Source organism: Rutilus rutilus (genome assembly GCF_951802725.1).
Source record: "Rutilus rutilus genome assembly, chromosome: 9".
Lineage (NCBI taxonomy): Eukaryota > Metazoa > Chordata > Actinopteri > Cypriniformes > Leuciscidae > Rutilus > Rutilus rutilus.
The window spans coordinates 37,809,827-37,829,392 of NC_140223.1; the positions used below are offsets into that span (position 1 = coordinate 37,809,827).

The window sequence follows — 19,566 nt, forward strand, 5'->3', positions numbered from 1 at the left end:
TAGTGGGCCAAAATAACTGTGGAGGTGTGTGTGTGTGTGTTACCGTACCTTCTGTGCCTGGTCTCTGGAAAAAGCTACATTGAGTGCCGTCAGAACGCCAGTCTTCTCAAACTCCTCGAGCTCCCCTTGGTACAGAAAGTCCTCGTTCTTGTGACGACAGCCAAAGTACAGCTCCGTCTCTCCAACTTCCTTACCTACAGATGGGAAATCAAGATACTGATTGCATGAGGATTACAAAAGTAGGGATTTGCACATAACTTCCCACTGTTTTTGATTCTAGTGTAGTAATGCAGATCCTAATAGTGTTGGGGTAACACATTACGAGTAGCGCCAGTTACACAATCTGATGTTGTGTAAACATGATGATTACTGTAGATCTAGACTAAATGTGAACAGGCTCATGTGAACTCATCTCACTTGCACACAAACAGATTCAGGATTCCTTAAAATGAATAAAAGCACTGATATGCAGACTCAAGAATATTATGCAAACCTGCAAATTGAATATGTTAAATAATCAAATGTTAAATTAGACAAATATACTTTATGTATTATGATCTCACTTTATTAACCAATTTCTTTGCTGCTGACAAAGAGATAAACATCACATTACTTTCCAAAACTAGTTACTTCTTAAGGAAGTAATGCAATATTGTAATGCATACCCAAACACTGGCCCCAATGATACACAACTATAAAAAAGTACGGTAACACTTTATTTTACAGTGTCCTTGTTACATATGTTACATGTACTTACCATAGTAATAACAGTAAATTATGCATAATTACATGCAACTAACCCTCAACCAAATCCCAATCCTACCCTAACCCTATAGTATGTTGAACCTATTTGATCTACTGTAGAAGTTTGGTACCATTCTGGGCATTATTAGTGGGGTAATTTACGAGATACAGCCTTGGATCCATTAGCACCTGCACTAAGCCATCCGGCTGATATCTCTAAATAAGCTCTAACTTTAATAATGTTCGACCAAGGGGAAAAAGGCTTCTGGGGGGTGTTTGGCTCGAGGTCATGGTGCAAAGGACCCTAGGTTGATTTTACTCCGAACCATCCCTTTAACCTGGAACAGTATTAGATCCATGCACTAGGTAAACTCGTACAACAGCTGCCGTCTGTGTCATTGATGTTAATCAAATAACAAAAGACGACGAGAAAATAAATCACTCACTGCTCTTTAAGGAATAGTTCACTTAAAGATGAAAATTCTGTTATCATTTAGTCACCCTCAAGTCGTATCAACTGTCTGGTACTGCCATTCTTCAAAACATCTTTTGTGTTCACACAGGTTTGAAACAACTTGAGGGCGATGATGCTCAGAATTTTTAAGTGAACTATTCCTTTAACTCAGTGACTTTAGTAGTGAACTTTCGTGCAGTGTTTAAAACTCACCTGGGCTACTGTGTATGAAAGAAAAATATGGAAAACAGAAACATATAGAAACAACACGTTTTATATCATGCATCTGATTTATGCACATAGTAAGCAAATCAATTAGAACAAAAGTTAAATGCGATTACTTCAGTGGTTGCGTTGATTTTGAATACATTTAGGAGAATGTCTCTGCCTCCCTTGCCTCTTCTGATTGTAATAAGCACATAACAGCAGAAGTCCATGACCTGCGCGACTCCTACCTTGTTCTTTGAGCCAGCCTCGCTCCTGAATAAAGCCAACGAAGGGTGCGATACCAGTACCAGGTCCGATCATTATGACTGGGTTTGTGGCCTTGAAGGGCAGGCGGAACTGGGATTTGCGGATGTACATGGGCACTGTAGCCTTGTGTCCGTTGTCGGTGGGCATCTTGTTCTTCAGCCAGTTAGTGGCCACTCCTTTATTGACACGGCCAGTCTTAGTCTCATACTCCACCACTACAGCACAGATGTGGATGCTGTTGGGGTGAACCTGTCACATGCAGGAAACATTTCAACACACACAACATACAAAGTCAGTTATTTCATTTTAAAGTGACCCTATTATGGTATTTTAAAGGTTTCTGATTTCGTTTTGGAGGTTTACCTGAATCCAAGGTCAAAAAACACTATATTTCTCTCTTAATATACACTGCACATCACCTCATTTCTCAAAGAGTCTCAAACGGTTCATTCGAAGATTCAGTCTCTCTTAACCCCTCCTTTCAGAGGGTCTACTGTGCTCTGATTGGTCAGATGTCTCAGTCTGTTGTGATTGGTTTACTCTGCTCTGCTTTGATTGGTCAGTCTGTTGTGATTGGTCTACTCTGCTCTGCTATGATTGGCCAGATGGCTCAAGTCTGTTGTGATTGGTCTACTCTGCTCTGATTGGTCTACTCTGCTCTGCTCTGAATGGTCAGATGGCTCAGTCTGTTGTGATTGGTCTAACGCTTACAGCACGTGTCAAAAACAAAATGCCCATTACCATATCTGGCGCTAAAAACAGCATCTTCTCGACATGTCGACAACACAAACCAAACTCTTCCAGGCCTCAGCTACACCTACAGTGTTTGAAGCTCAAAGCAGAAATTGTTCATGGGCAGCCAATGAAGACCATAGGCTGGCCTTATGCAAATTTTGTTACATTTTTACGTAGGTTTGTAACAGGAAGTGAGACTGGAATTACTGACGACTCGTTTCAGGCAGTTCAGAATCTTTCTTTTAGGAGAAAATAACTTTCTTTGTCGTGCACTTTGATCTTTGAAACTTCATTCTCAAAAAAAAAAATCCTGCAGAAGATACAACCAAGTATCCAAGTCTTCACTTCTGAGATTTCCTACAAAGATAATATCTGGAAAAAGCATAATGGGGGCACTTTAATGGTAAAGTGTCTAATTAGTCGAATAAAAGCAAATTGGCCTTGTTCATTTATTAAACCAAAAATGGATGTGACTTTTAGTATTTATAATATTTATATTAAAGATATGTATTGTGTAGGCACAAGGTGTTGTGCTTAGCTAGAGAGAAAAAAATAACTCAGTTGAGCATTTTGCTAAATATATGCACTTTATTAAACATTCATTATATTTTTACTTAAGCTGATGCCTTTATTATTTAATGAATGTTTGAATCTGTCATGAAAATGTCTGTATTTTTTAATTACAACCACTAATGTTTATATTTCAACAACAAAATGAAGGAATTGACGTAGAAACATAAAAAGCACTGCCTTATGTGCAATTTAAATGTTTGTTGATCATTAAATAAGTTCCATCAATAAACTGATTATTAAATAAATAGTATTTTCGGTTTCGGCTAGTTTTCAGCTAAATGAAAACTTTCATTTCGGTTTCAGTGTTTTGGTCAAAAAAAATATTTTTGTACATCGCTACTTTAAAGGGGTACTTTTAAAATTTGTTGAGAGCAAGTTTAGTATATTTTTATTACACATAAGAAACAGTTCTGGTTCAGTTCAAACCTGTACCAGTCACCAAACAGTACAGCACAATGGTAATGAGAAGCTCTCTGATGAACACTCCAGTTGGGAATAGACCAGTTGGTGGCACACCACCATTAAAAAAAGTCAGAAGATTTAATTATTAATTATGGCAAGCAAAGGGGACGGGCTAAGCCTTTGGAAAATACCCCAAAACATGCTGATTGATTGAACAGGTTAAACAGAAGCATAGCAAGAATCTGTATAAGGATGAGAATTTTGAATGAGATGGTCAGATGACATCATCTCGGCTTTGTTGACTGAACAAATAAAGTGTAATCTCTTATCCTCTGGAACTTCTTGACTTTGAGAGATTTCTACTTCCTCCACATTGTGACTGACCACCTCCACATCAACCCCTATGGCCCTGTTTACACCTGGTGTTAAGATGCGTTTTGGTCGATCGGATCACAGGTGGACGAGGGAGACACATTCCCGTTTAAACCTGGTGTTTTAATCCGTCTCTTTTTCCACTTTCAACCACTTCTGTCCTAATTTCTTCAAGGGGAGGGTCTGTGGGCGGGTCAATGTATGGCTTTTTTCAAATCTTTCGATTTAATCGATGAAACACACTTATGCAATTTACATATGAACGCGCACGATTCACGGAGATGACGGAAAAACATACGGAGAGCATCAGCTTTAGTTTCTTCTCTGACAGCCACAAGACCAGACGACCAGCACTACTCACTTTTATTTAAGAAAACATCTAGCTTGATTTAATGTTTAAAAGTAGTAAATTTGATATTCATAGAGTCTTAGAGCAAGGTATTCTGCTTAAAGGGATCATAAAATGCCTTTTTCCATTTTCATCTTTCTTTAGTGAGTAATGTTGCTCTTTAAGCATGAAAAAGCTCTGTAAAGTTAAAAGCACAAAGTCCCTCCAGCGGGAGTTCTTCTCTATATCAGTGTCAGTGTTTCTGAACTCCCTGAAACGCCTCCATTGTAGTCTTGAGTTTCTTCCGGGAACGAACACGTCACAATATTCCTCATTATAATAATTCATACGCAGAATAAAGGGGCGGGGCCTGGTTGAGTTAGTTAGTAGTGTGTTGAAACTGGTGGTTATGGTAAGGGGCGGGACATTTCCCAAACACACTCGAAGCTCTTGACCAATCACAACACACTGCTCCAGCCGACCAATCAGAACACAGTGTGCTTTTCAGAAGCAGGGGCTAAACAGAGGAACTAAACAGAGCGTTACTGACAGACTGGGAAGAGAGGAGCCACAACAATGGAGAATATGATAAATATAATGTGTTTGAACATTCAAGCAGGAGATCCTATTCTAGTACAGCCCAAAAAAAAACATCAAGGGCATAACAGGTTCCCTTTAATATACCCACCAGTCAAAAGTTGTAAAACCGAATTTTTTCCAGTTTTTATTGAATTTTATACCAGTATGCCTCAAACCATCAGATTCATCTGCGAGTAAGAGCAAAGCAATTTATATAGAGCATTTTTTTTTTTTTTTTTTAATGAAGTGTTTTCATTTGCAATCAAAGCTCAACAAATGAAATTTAACCCATAAGTTAAATATCACCATTTGTAGAAATGTTAACGCAAACACAGATACAAAAGGTCACACATTCCATCTTTAAAGTCCCTGTAAAGTCAAAATTAAGTATGTGTTCTGAGTTTGTCATACCACCGAAAAATGTGTTATTAGCCACCCAGCCCAATTTCAATGATTAAAAAAGCCGCCAAGTAAATAAAATAAGCTATCAAAATCTCGAAAAAATGAGCAGTAGTCTCAGCTCTCAAACGCTGGGGGCGTGTCCGCTGGCTGCGATGAAACCACGCCCACTCGCGGGAAATATGACTCGCGCACAGCTTGTGCATGTCGGCGCGACGGGAGGATGAAGGCCGAAGCGGACAGCGGGAGATAGTCGGTTAAGCCCCATTCACCAGTAACAGCGGATTATCAGTGAATTCCAGTTGTCTCCAACGAAAGTAAACTATCCTGATCTCTACAGAGGCGGGTGTGGTGGTGATCATCAGCTCTCCATCAAGGTAACGCGTTAGCTCTTCACAAGATAAATCCACCTCTTCTTGATATGATCATTTTTCGGAAATTTAAATAAGGACACTGATCTGTTTTCTAAGTGATTGCATCCAGGGAATACGCATTTACATGACGAAGGCATAGCCAGAGCCGTGGGCATAGTAGCTAGCAAACTGTAGGCTGTCTGATAGTAACTCGCGATTGAGCGATAGGCTTAGTGACTCCGTGCGTCATCAAGTAGGGGCCCAATCAAGCTCAGGGGGTCGCAGTGCGTCATCGAGCCCCCGTTTTAGCCCCGCCCAAAAAATCCGGCTCACAGCAAGGGTGAAAAACTGTTAAACGGTCTAACTCCACAATTTAGTACTTCACAGTTCTCAGTCTTTGTAACATGTTTTAGCAATACATTTCTAGCACTTATAATGTGTTTAGAATTTGTTTGTAGAATTGCCTTTACAGGGACTTTAACGTTAAGTAGAAATATCTGACCTTGGAAGATGATGAGATGGAATAGTAGCGGGCCTGCAGTCGCGGCAGAAGCTCACACAGGTGGTCAACGGGAGGGCGCAACGATGGCAAGTCCTCAAGAATAGCCAAAATATTCCTACTTGAGTCCAGCACCCAGCTCTGGTACAAAGCCTGCAATATCACAACGACAGCATCACAAATACTGTTAGCTATTGCACAACAGCATAATTACAATCTAGCCCACCCTGCATTTGCCTCCAACAAGACACAGTACGCGTCTTCGAAACTACAATCTATCACTTAATGAATCAACAGCCTATCTGCTAATCATGTTTGCCATTAAACATTAATTATATATACACTACCGTTCAAAAGTTTGGGGTCAGTAAGATTTGTAATGTTTTTAAAAGAAGTCTCTTCTGCTCACCAAGGCTGCATTTATTTGATAAAAAAACAACAACAAAAAATTGTGAAATATTAGGACAATTTAAAATGACTGTTTTCTATTTTAATATATTTTAAACTGTAATTTATTCCTGTGATCAAAGCTGAATTTTCAGCATCATTACTCCAGTCTTCAGTGTCACATGATCCTTCAGAAATCATTCTAATATGATGATTTGATGCTCAAGAAACATTCATTATTATTATCAATGTTGAAAACAGTTGTGTACAAATTTATTTCACAATTCTTTGATGAATAGAAAGTTCAAACGAACAGCATTTATTTAAAATAGAATATTTTCTAACATTATAAATGTCTTTACTGTAACTTTTGATCAGTTTAACTCATGCTTGACGAATAAAAGTATTGATTTATTTTATTTCTTTGCCCCAAAAATAAAATTTAAATTCTTAGTGACCCCAAACTTTTGAACGGTAGTGTTTAATGTTACAAAAGCTTTAGATTTCAGATAAATGCTGTTCTTTTGAACTTTCTATTCATCATAGCATCATGAAATAAAAATTGTACACAACTGTTTTCAACATCAATAATAATCATAAATGTTTCTTGAGCATCAAATCATCATATTAGAGTGATTTCTGAAGGATCATGTGACACTGAAGACTGGAGTAATGATGCTGAAAATTCAGCTTTGATCACAGGAATAAATTACACTGTATATTCACATAGAAAACAGCTGTTTTAAATTGGAATAATCTTTCACAATATTACTGTTTTTGTTTGTATTTTTAATCAAATAAATGCAGCCTTGGTGAGCAGAAGAGACTTCTTTTAAAAACATAAAAAATCTTACTGACCCCAAACTTTTGAACGGTAGTGTACATGAGTTATTCAATCACATCCTCAACAAAAAAGTCTGGTCCCACTTTATATTAAGTGGCTTTAAGTATTATGTACTTACATCTAAAAAATAAGTACAATGTACTTATTGTATTCATGTTGTATTGTAAAACACATTGCTGCTATTGAGGTGTGACACGGGTAAGGTTAGGGTCAGGTGTGGTTTAAGGGTGGGTTAAGGTGGAAGGGTCAACAGTGTAGTTACAAATGCAATTAAATAAATGAATTACAGCTGTAATTACATGCAGGTATTTAAAAAATATATAAGTGCAATGTAAAAACATGCATGTACACAATAAGTCCATTGTATCTAATTATTAATTTCAATGTTAGTACATAGTAGTTAAAGCCACTTAATATAAAGTGGGACCAAAAGGCTTTGTTGCGCATAGAGGGATTTATTTGGTAAATCCATCATAGTTTATGCGCATTACTTCTTACCGGGAAACGTTATCAATTGTTCGAATTTATCCGCATTTGCTGCTTTCATTCAGCTGTGTTTTTATGCAATATCAAAATGTGCATAATAATAGGTGGATAGAAACATAGCTAGTGAAGCTTGCACCACTTTTGCAACAGCTGAACTGTTACTGGTAACACTACAGCTCTACTATTGTCATTTTACCACAATATGTTCCTAAATGACTGACGTAAAACTGAGTGCAATTTATAGTATGGCTTGCAAGCGAGTGGAATGTTTATTGTCTGGTGAACTGTAAGGCATTTTATTTGATTTAGCTGAAGGTGTGACTTTGGCTCTAGTGACTGCGATGCTTACTTTGCCCTCGGGTGAGGAGGAGGCCATTTTACGCATGTTCTCCTGATCTTTGGGGTCAGTGGCGTATTGTGCCAGTTCATAAAGCACGTTTGTGCGTGGAGTATTGGTGATGTCCAGATAGTGAGTCAGGGCGGTGCGGTACGTAGTGGGGCAGGGGAAGGGGTGCTTCTTATTGGACTCCTCTGAAAAGAAATACACACACATATATTTCAGCTATGTTGACAACTGGACAGACATGAACGAACTGTTCAAGTTGAACTTTTGAAGGTTAATGCCATACCATCAAGGTTGTTGAGGGAGATAACAGTGTCAAGGTCCACACCAAGGATATCACCAATCCTGTTCACTATGGCTGTGTCATTGATGGGATACACAGCAACATGGTCTCCTGATTCATATCTACACAAAGGAGCAATCAGTAAGCAGTTTAAAACTAAATGAAACTCATTTTGCCATTAATAAAAAGGCTCCATTTAAAAATGAAATGCAAAAGAATCATTTGTATTCAACATTTTGAAAGCTAGTTACCCTGATTACACACTGATTATCAAGAGAATGCACTTTCTGTACTATCTTTTCAAAGAAATGACACCAAAGGTCCATTTAGTCCATTTATGGTGAATACATTTTATTTATATGGCATTTGATTACTTATAATTGATTTATAATGCATTATAAATGTTATCACGTTGTAATGCATCACATCTATTTACAGTATAAGCACATTTATAATTATATATTATAAATACTTGGACAGCTGATGGATTTGTTAAATCACCATGTCAACGTCACAAAAGTATTTAAAGTCAACTACCCGCTTACCTATTCATGGTTACACATTTAAAGGGTCATGAAACCACACTTTTTTTTTATTTTTTTATATTAACCCACATTATTGAGAACAACGATATCACTAATGATTTGGACTATTAAGGGGAAAGTGCTCTTATTTACATTTTTAGAAGCTCACAGAATGAGATGTTAGTGTTAAACTGGTCCAAAGTGTGTTATTGATTATATGATTATGATGATACACATTATTCAAGAGAGGGAATGCCTTACAATTGATTTCCATCCATTGGACTCATTTAAGTCAAAGTCAAAGTCAAGTTTATTTCTAGAGCACATTTAAAACAACAGAAGTTGACCAAAGTGCTATACATCCCAAATCATGAATCAACAACAACAAAAATAAAATGACATCAAAAAGACAAAAACACACAGCTCTCAAACTGAACTAAAAGCCAAGGAAAATAAATGTGTTTTAAGACTAGATTTAAAAGCAGATAGTGTTGGGGCCAGCCTCACAGACAATGGTAAATTATTCCATAGTTTAGGGGCCGCAACTGAAAAGGCCCGATCTCCCCTATGTTTCAGCCTTACTCTAGGAACAGCCAAGAGCATACAATAGGTCAGAGCTGTATAAGGTCAGAAAGGTAGGTCGGGGCTAGACCATTTAGGGATTTGTAAGCAAACACTACAATTTTTAAATCAATCCTAAACCGTACTGGAAGCCAGTGAAGGGAAGCCAGTATGGGAGATATGTGGTCACGCTTACATACCCCTTTTAGTAGTCTAGCTGCAGCATTCTGCACCACCTGCAGGCGTGAGAGAGATGCCTGGCTGACACCAGCACAGATAGACCCCAGAGGAAGGATGTACAGGGAAAACAGCATCGGGCCAAGAATAGACCCCTGGGGGACTCCACAAGGAAAAGGTGCCATTGGGGACACAAAGTCTCCAAGGCAAACAGAAAACTTCATATCGGACAGATATGACCTAAACCACTCTAGAGCAATACCTTTAATACCAACACAGTGGTCCAACCTAGAGATCAGAATATTATGATCAATAGTATCAAATGCAGCTGTAAGGTCTAACAGCATTAGAATAGCAGAATCTCCTGAGTAGTGTTGCACGGTGCACCGATACTTCAAAAGTATCGCGATTCTCGGAAATTAAAAATGTCACGATACCTAAATTTATTAGTATCGATACTTCTAAGAATGACCGCGTTCCAGATTTGTAAGGCCGGCGACACACTGGATGCGTGGCGTGAGCGTCTCAGCTGTGTGGCGTGTCCGTTTTTATTTCGGCTCCCATGTTAACAGGTTAGAGCTAGCACACTGCCTGCGTGACACGCGCGCCCGAGCCGTGCGGAAAGCGCGCGCATGCTAGAAATAGAACTGACGCCTATTTTTCACGCGTCACGCAAGCGTGTTGTAAGCGTTTCCAGGCAAAATAGAATAGGAAAAGATGTTTCTATGTCATTTTGACACGAATACATATTAATAAATGACATTTTGATGTTTGAAAGTCTCTAGGTTTTGACATAAATGCAGATATAAATGTAATTTAAAAAAATATTATCGATTTTCAAATACTGCACCTGTCAATACAGAACGAAATATTCTGTAGCCTATTTTGCCGTCAAAACTGCCGACGTTGTCTTTGCTGCTATATATTTATGTTTAACATGAAGTATAGGCCTTCCACACTCTCTCCCCATATGTCAAATATAGGCTATCACCAATGAGGCTTATCATACGCTTATCATACGTTACCAATATTAAACATTGTTTAATATAATCGCTGTTCATATTTTTATTCAAAGTTCATAATCAAGATAAAGTTATTACCAGTAACTCTTATGTTTCTTATAATAACTGAGATAATGCTGCTAAATTTATTTATTTTTTTACCTTGAATGTCATTGCTCTAATTTATTTTTTATATTTTGATATTTCATATTTTGTTCAAATGAGTAATATATATGCTGTTCATTTATTAGTGTGTTATATGATTAGAATGTTGTCCCGGTTTTAAAATAAAGCACAGCAATGATATTTGAGAGTGTTTCTCCCTTTTCAGGAAAAGTATCGAAAAGTATCGAAATCGCAATTCTTGACTTGGTATCGAAACAATAATTTTGGTATCGTGACAACACTACTCCTGAGTCTGTAATCAATAAGAGGTCGTTAAAAACTTTTAAGAGTGTAGTTTCTGTACTATGAAGGGCTTTAAATCCAGACTGAAACAACTCCAAAATTCCATGTAAATTCAAAAAAGATTGCAACTGTATACATACAGCTTTCTCCAGTATTTAAGTGTGCATACTCCATTTCATACTCCATTTCATACTCCATTTCATCTCCAAATGAAATATTTCATTCGAATAACAGCACAGATACATCGATCTGATCATGAATGCGATGAAACATTGGAGTATAGAATTCAATGATGAAAAATGTCATTCAAAGAAGAATGGACGAAAAAGCAACTATGCCTTTATTCTCTGTAATAACTGCATTATAATGTATATTATATTATACACACACAATAATGCAGGACAGTTAATTATTACTAGTATTAAATGGGTGATAAACTGAGAAATCAAATTTTCCCTGATCTTTTGACACATAAGAGGTGATTGTGCTATGAAGACAATGTAAGTTTCAGAACTCAAAAACGGCTTTTATTGAGACCAAGCTCCAAAAACGACTTGTTTTGTAGTTCCTCCTCTTTATTGCATATTAGATCTGAATAGATCAGCTCAGGACTGCCTGCACAGACACCGATCAATGCCACTTCTTCATCATCACCTCTTGATGATCCATCATCACTGGGTTATGGTTACTGTTGTTTGGTTCATAAAGGTTTAGCTCTGTTCCTGCTGTTTTAGAATAGGACATACTGCAAGATCACACACAGTACCTGATTTTAGAGCCTGTGATGTCCAGCTCCAGGTGCATCAGATGTCTCTCGCCGCCCTTGTTGAGCTTGCGGTTCACAGTGACTGGTGCCAGGAAAGGGTTCTTCGAATCGAAAGGCCTGTGAGAACACACAATGAGTAACACACAGTACACCAATCACACTTTAGAGGGTCAGAAATCAAACAGGGCACAGAGCAGAAATGGCACCACAAGTGACTCAAATTGTCCTCAGACATTTAAAAATGAGGTGTCAAAAATGTCACTTTTTGTGCATTAGTTTCCCCCTGATCTATAGTATTCTTATTAATAATATTATATTATCATATTATAACATCAAAATATTTCATATCTAGTTATTAGTAAGTGCAGACACTACAGTGGCCTGCAGCAATTACACATCTGTATTCACCGTCTCAGCAGAGATGTGATTGTACGAGTGAAAAAAAGCAGGACATTTCTTTAAGACCCGGCGTGAAGACCCTACCCTAGCGAATGAGACCATTGTTCAAAGTACCGAGCAATCATCCATGCAGATGATTGACGTGTAGACTACTTTAAAGTCTAAGGTAAAGGTAAAATACACTAACACAAGGACCTTTTGCCTGTGGTTTAAAAATACCATAGCAAAAACATCTAGCCTAACTAATATACATTTCAAGCATTATTAAAGACAAGTAAATACTCAGTAATTAAAAAAAAGTGCAAATAAAAAATTAGCAATCGCAGCATAAATACAACTGAACTATACTATTGAAATTTTTCAGGTAAGATAAAGATTTTCAGGCATTCGGGTTCAGAAACTAATCAAATAACACTGCACTTTTATTAATAAAATATACATTACAAATTTAGTTAGAAAAGTTATTGAATTTTCTCTTTATATTTTTTGTTTGGTTAGTGTTATTATAGAGACGGCAGCAGGAATATTAGGCTGCTGTCAGAAAACAGATGTGAATGGTTTAAAAATCATATTGAAATGCTTACAAAGGAATCAATAAGACGAATCGAAATTTCAATTTATAACAAATATCCAATATTCCTGACCTCCTTTTTTTTCCATTACTGATCTGCGTGATCACGTGGGTCAGGATTTTTGTCCGAAATAACCGGAATTCCAGATTAATCCGGAAGAATCACATCCGTCATGAATCAAGCCTCTGTGGTTCCTCCTACTCGCTCCCTCTCCCGAATATTGACATTATCCATTTAAACTCCCTTTCCCATGATCCCGTGCCTGGTACTGATTATCTGCACACCTGCCGCTCATTATTTGGACTATTTATTCAGTCTCTCTCCACTCCATCATTGGACTTTGGACCACCAAGTCTTGTTCTGCCCTGGCTGACATTTCTGAGCGGTTTCAATTGTTTCCTCGTTATTGACCCTGAACTGTTCTCGCCGTATCGACCCGTTGCGACTGTGCTTTGTTTGCCTGGATACTCGTAACTCTGCCTGCCTTTTGACTACGTTTGTGTTCAGCCTTGGATATCTCTTTTGCTGGTGTTTGACCCCAGCCTGTTTGTTCTGCTGTTAATGCTGATACTAAATATACAGCACATGGATCTCAATGCCGCTGCCTCTTCATTACAACATCCCTGCTGAGACGCAAGTGATTGAATTTGACCTTTAACAGCCATGATTGAAGAATGCAAATTTACTTTGATGGATCGATTCAGCGGTTTTTGGATGCCCCTGAAACATGCCCCCGAAAAAATCCATTACAAGGGGCAAATATTGTCCTTTAATAAAAAAGGTTTTCAAACTGTATTACAGTCTATATTATATGCAAATAAAGTCATTTTTAATTCTAAAGTATCAAATATTATGTCTGTATCTGATCAAATTAAGCACAGCAGGAGTGTGTATTCTGTCGTCAAGGTTACGTGAGAGAGATATTTAACATGAGGGAGTGGCCTAAGATAAAGCTTCCGTCTGACTGATGGATGAGAAAGTAGTGCTTTACTCACGGCTTCTGGTTCTCAAAGCTCTTGAGGCGTCCCAGCTCTCCAGTGTAGACCTTATTCATGTTCAGATCGCTGTGTACCTTCAGCTCATACTGGCGGATGCTGAGAGAGACAGAGGGTGTGTGTGAGAGACAACGTATAACCCAGCAACTGTTACTTCACAAAGCCAAGAGTTTTGTGACAAGCTATTCTTCAGTTTGTCTATGGAGCAGTGTTTTCTAGTCTGAAAAGGCCTGTTAATTAGGCATGTTGAGCTCAGGTCACTGTGACCCGCTAACAAAGAAGGAAAAACGAGCAAAAGCTCCTGAAGAGATGGAAAGATCATTGAGGTTTCAGACCTGGATTCTTCACCAGTTGCTTCAACTCCAAAGTGTTCACAAACAGCTGGCCAGAACTGCTCTCTCCACGACACGAAATCCTCCTCAAGACTGAGAGAGAATCAATGACAAAAACATGCATTATTATGCTGCATTATGAACTTTTGATTTCATTTTTTTTTACATCTGCTGTTCTATGGGTTTGCTTCAGGACCCAGATGTATATATGTATACATTACACATTACCGTTCAAAAGTTTGGGGTCAGTAAGATTTGTAATGTTTTTAAAAGAAGTATCTTCTGCTAACCAAGGCTGCATTTATTTGATAAAAAATACAGTAAAAACAGTAATATTGTGAAATACTAGTGCAAAATGCCCGTGCAAAATCAGTTTTTGTGTGTGTTTTTAGTAATTGTTGGTTTGGTGTGATTGAATGCTCATTGTTACAATTACACAGCAAAAGTTCAGTGACATTTTTATTTGTGCACACAGTGAACTCTGAGAAAACGCTATGCTTGAGCAAACAGTTTGTGAAAAGGCAACTACAAATGATGCCCGTGTAAGAGACTGTGAACGCATTGAATAGGATATGTTTAGTTGGTGAATAGCATAGGCTACTATTACACAGTAGCGATAACGTTAAGCGCACCAGAATGAAATATAATATTCAGAAGTAAACAGCATAGCTGACTTACAGATTCACTTAACATCCACAAATGAATAAGCGTGTCGATTCAGGGAGCAGTGCAAAGTGCAAAATCAGTTTCTGTGTGTGTTTTTAGTAATTGTTGGTTTCTTGGTAAAGAAAACACATTTTTACTCAAATTAATCAAAATGGATTTATCACATTTTGGAACCAAACTATAATATTCAGAAGTAAACAGTGTAGCTGACAGATTGTCAGAATGTTTATTTTTAAACCACAACCTTCTTGGGGCTTCTTTGACTGATACAACCCTCTAATGTAAGATTGTTTATTTTTAAGCCACAACCTTTTAAAAATGATATATTTACCGATATCTTTAGCATTTCTCATCCAAACAACGTCAAACTTGGCACTGCACTTACTCGTGCCCGTGGCGAGACACCTGTCAAGTTTGAAATCCATCGGACTAACGGTTCGAGAGATATGCGGTTAACAGACAGACAGACAGACAGACAGACATACAGACAGACACACAGACGTTCCTGTAATTTATAGATAGATTATTCCAATTTAAAACAGCTGTTTTCTATGTGAATATACAGTAAAGTGTAATTTATTCCTGTGATCAAAGATGAATTTTCAGCATCATTACTCCAGTCTTCAGTGTCACATGATCCTTCAGAAATCATTCTAATATGATGATTTGATGCTCAAGAAACATTTATGATTATTATCAATGTTGAAAACAGTTGTTTACATTTTTATTTCATGACGCTATGATGAATAGAAAGTTCAAAAGAACAGCATTTATCTGAAATCTAAAGCTTTTGTAACATTAAACACTACCGTTCAAAAGTTTGGGGTCACTAAGAATTTTTATTTCATTTTTGGGGGAAAGAAATAAAATAAATCAATACTTTTATTCATCAAGGATGAGTTAAACTGATCAAAAGTTACAGTAAAGACATTTATAATGTTAGAAAATATTCTATTTTAAATAAATGCTGTTCTTTTGAACTTTCTATTCTATAAAAAATAAATTGTACACAACTGTTTTCAACATTGATAATAATAATGAATGTTTCTTGAGCATCAAATCATCATATTAGAATGATTTCTGAAGGATCATGTGACACTGAAGACTGGAGTAATGATGCTGAAAATTCATCTTTGATCACAGGAATAAATTACAGTTTAAAATAGAAAACAGTCATTTTAAATTGTCCTAATATTTCACAATATTACTGTTTTTTTTATAGTTTTTTATCAAATAAATGCAGCCTTGGTGAGCAGAAGAGACTTCTTTTAAAAACATTAAAAATCTTACTGACCCCAAACTGAAAAAAATCTTACGGACCGGTCTCGTATCTCTCATCGAGGAGCGACGACAGTGAAGAGCGAGAGAGGACAGGCCTGGAGTTATGTTGTAGTTTTTTATGTTTTATTATGTGACAGCAGTCGTCCGTGAGGGGCTGCTGTCTTTTACTTTCGTTTTGTTGTTGATTTATTTTAAGTCATTAAAGTCTTTAAATGTTCGCCGGTTCCCGCGAACAGTTGATTATGAAAGACTGCCACCCTATATTCAAACACTACAAAAAAATACAGGTCTCTCTCTCTCTCGCTCTCTCTCTCTCTCTCTCACACACATTTATTTTATGTCATTAAAGTCTTTAAATGTTCGCCGGTTCGGTTCGCGGGAACCGGCGAACATTTAAAGACTTTAATGACATAAAATAAATGTGTGTGAGAGAGAGAGAGAGAGAGAGAGAGAGAGAGAGAGAGAGAGAGAGAGGGACCTGTATTTTTTTGTAGTGTTTGAATATAGGGTGGCAGTCTTTCATAATCAACTGTTGTGGACTATACACTGGAGGAGTATTTGCTCTCCATTTGAGGGAGATGTTTTTAGGTGGCTAACTAAGCAAAGTGCTTCCATATATTTTTATATTATTATTAGTATTAGTTCAAGAATAAAATAAAAATATCGCATTGATATCAGTATCGGCAAATAGCCAAAGCTGCGGCATCGGTATCGGAAGTAAAAAAGTGGTATCGGGACATCCCTATTTGATTTATTCTGCATTATTCTGAAATCGTTATTTCTATCAGATTAAAGTTTGGTGTTTCCGCAAATATGTGTTCAGGATAGATCATGGTTCCCTACACTCACAAGAATGATATTTTCACAAATCATACTATTATCACTATTAGTTATTTCTCAACTTCAAAATAACAAGGAATGTTGTGTTTGTCATTAAATGTAGTGGGAAAAGATGGAATAATTATTTTCTTTTAAATGTAGAGAAGTAAAACATTTCCCAAATGTAAAAACACATGAAAAGTACAGTAGCAGGGTAGAAATATTTCTCACATTGATCTTGGTCGGGCACATTTTGAGCACTATAATCAGACAGAGGTGTTTAAATGTGTCACTCACTTTCCATCATCGTCTCCCATTCCCAGGTCAAAGATCCTCTGCGCTCCCAGCTCCTCTAGCCTCTTGTCCACATACTTTCCCGTGGCGTTATAGTGCTCGTATGTCTTATTGCCCAGTGCAAACACCTTAAAAATAAGTTTTAGAAATGATTTATACAAATAGATAAATATGAATTGTTCTAAACTGTATATTCATTACATTCATGACTCCATTGGCATTAACATCACAAGTAGCCAGCGCTTAATACAAGAGCTAATGTGGTCCAAAACCTTTTTAATTGAAACCACACACGGAAATAGTCAAAAACGCATGTGATTTCATTTGCAGTGTATTTTTCCGCAGATCGAACTCTTTTTTTGTGATTTAACAACATTGATGTCATTTTGGGTGAACCAAAATGACGTTACACAGAAGTTACACAGTCATATTTGTAGTTTGTACTTCTGCTAAATATGTGGGCAAATATCTTTTCTCAGGTTTTTTTTAAACCAGTCATTATGTTGAGTCACTGAACTTTGCACAACTTCTGTGTAGCATTCATGAAGTAAGCCGTCTGAGACATTGGCTTGTAGAAGTATGACACATCATATTCCCCAGAATCACTTCTGCTCTGCTGCACTGTGTCATAGGTCCTGTTTGTTTAAATAAGCAGTTTTTTGGAAAGTACCTAGTGCTTTGACAGCTGTTTAAGCTAAAAGGCTCAGAGTCAGAGTATACAACTGATAAACTGAACCTGACAGGAGGAAGTCAAGAGTTTTTGTTCCTAAAATCTTGAAATTGGTGTGATGAGGAACTCACTGTGTATTTAACTCCATGGAGGTCAGCATCGCCCTCCTGTAGCCAATCATAGAAGTCTTGAGCATTATCAGTGGGGTCGCCCTCTCCATACGTGGCCATGCAGAAGATCGCTAAAGAGTTCTCAATCTCAGCCAGGCGAGAGAGCTCCCCCTGGGAATAAAAGTGTGTGTACGCAAACACAAATGGGGAAGGAAAAAAAGAAAGAAACAATTTTCATCCCACAGATGAAATAATGCTTGTGAAGTGCAATGAATAAATCTAGCACTGACAAGAGACCTCATATGCATTACCATTTCATATTCCTCTGGGTCCGCTGCCATCCCCTTCATGCCATAGCGATGAGCATCTTTGGCAAGTCTATTGGAAAACTCTTCAGCTGTGCCCGTCTGTGAGCCGTAAAACACGACAATGTTCCTGCCCTAGAAGGTCATGTTAATAAAAGTCAATATGTATTTCAATAACTATCCCAAAAGATTCCCCAAAGAAAATATTATGTTCTTGTAACATAATTTGCACTTCATTGACTTAAAAAAGGGTTATTTTTACATCCTGCAAAGTCAGCATATTTTGAGAAACTAAACAGACTAACAATCAGTAATATAATCAGTTCAATTCAAAAACATTATCAGGTTAGCTCTTCATCGGGGCCTGTTCGTTTTCTTCCCTCCCCATAATGTGCAAGACTTTTTGGACTTTAATAGTAAATGTTCCATATCTGCTGTTGTGTCCAGACCATAGACTGTAAAATAAATATGGGCGTAGTGTCCATCACGTCACCCGTAGGTTTCTGAAGAGCATTTCTGAAGCCCAAAGTGGGCGGAGGTGAACCCTTTTATAGTTATAAACATCCCTGAAAACCACACACACACACACACACACACACACACACACACACACACACACACACACACACACACACACACACACACACACACACACACATCTATTTTAACTGATGTATTTTGAGTTTGCACGCTACACCTGTGAACCGCATTCACCGGTTCTAACTCTATAGCGACACTAACTCTATAGCGGCACTAACTCTATAGCGGTTGACCAGAGCAATTACTTCTCATTTAAACCACAATCAAATGGATTTCCCCACACATTTCGCATCTGTCCTTTGCACAACTTAGAGGGAACATTGTTCACGAGTACTGGGCCTGGTACCGCCACAGGGTGCTGAAGAGTAAAGCATGTCCAGGGTTTGCCGGTTCTCATCTCAGGGAGGGAGAAGGTGTTGAGTGCAAGCGGTTCAGCCGGCCAGTTGCCTACAGTTCACCTGCTCATACCTGACAACACACGGCAAACTGGCTCAACCCAGAGATTATAAAATCTCACAGAGGTATTAGGTGTCGCCCAGCCCGCGGCTCTGCAGATGTCTGTTAGTGACATTGTGTGCTCATATTCCAGAAGGGCACGGCACACGCTGTGCCTGGTGCGCCAAGGCAATGAAATCCACAATCCAGAGGGCCAAACTATGTTTGGAAACAGCCTTCCCTTTCTGCTGTCCCCCAATACAGAGAAAGAGCCGCTCACGCCTCTGATGCTCTCGTGCAGTCAGAGTAAAGGGGAAGTACCGGACACAGCAACGATGGGCCTCTTCTCGAGGCACCGCTTGCAAGTTCACCACTTGATCCCTAAAAGGGGTAGTGGGAACTTTGAGCACGCAGCCTGGTCGGGGTCTCAGGATCACGTGAGAGTGTGCCGGACCG

At 38.1% G+C, this 19,566-nt stretch overlaps 1 protein-coding gene across 1 annotated transcript in view; it reads right to left on the reverse strand.

The window, feature by feature from the left end:
* Nucleotides 1-19,566, reverse strand: part of porb (P450 (cytochrome) oxidoreductase b) — a 41,749-nt gene that overhangs the window by 1,480 nt on the left and 20,703 nt on the right. Inside the window, exons 4-14 of the mRNA XM_084418432.1 lie at nt 18,142-18,270; nt 17,852-18,001; nt 17,054-17,178; nt 13,994-14,083; nt 13,659-13,757; nt 11,693-11,809; nt 8,259-8,377; nt 7,979-8,160; nt 5,916-6,065; nt 1,654-1,921; nt 49-194 (exon numbers count right to left, since the gene is read on the reverse strand). Of these exons, the coding sequence (XP_084274558.1) occupies nt 49-194; nt 1,654-1,921; nt 5,916-6,065; nt 7,979-8,160; nt 8,259-8,377; nt 11,693-11,809; nt 13,659-13,757; nt 13,994-14,083; nt 17,054-17,178; nt 17,852-18,001; nt 18,142-18,270 (1,575 nt within the window). The remainder of the gene's footprint in view (nt 1-48; nt 195-1,653; nt 1,922-5,915; nt 6,066-7,978; nt 8,161-8,258; nt 8,378-11,692; nt 11,810-13,658; nt 13,758-13,993; nt 14,084-17,053; nt 17,179-17,851; nt 18,002-18,141; nt 18,271-19,566) is intronic.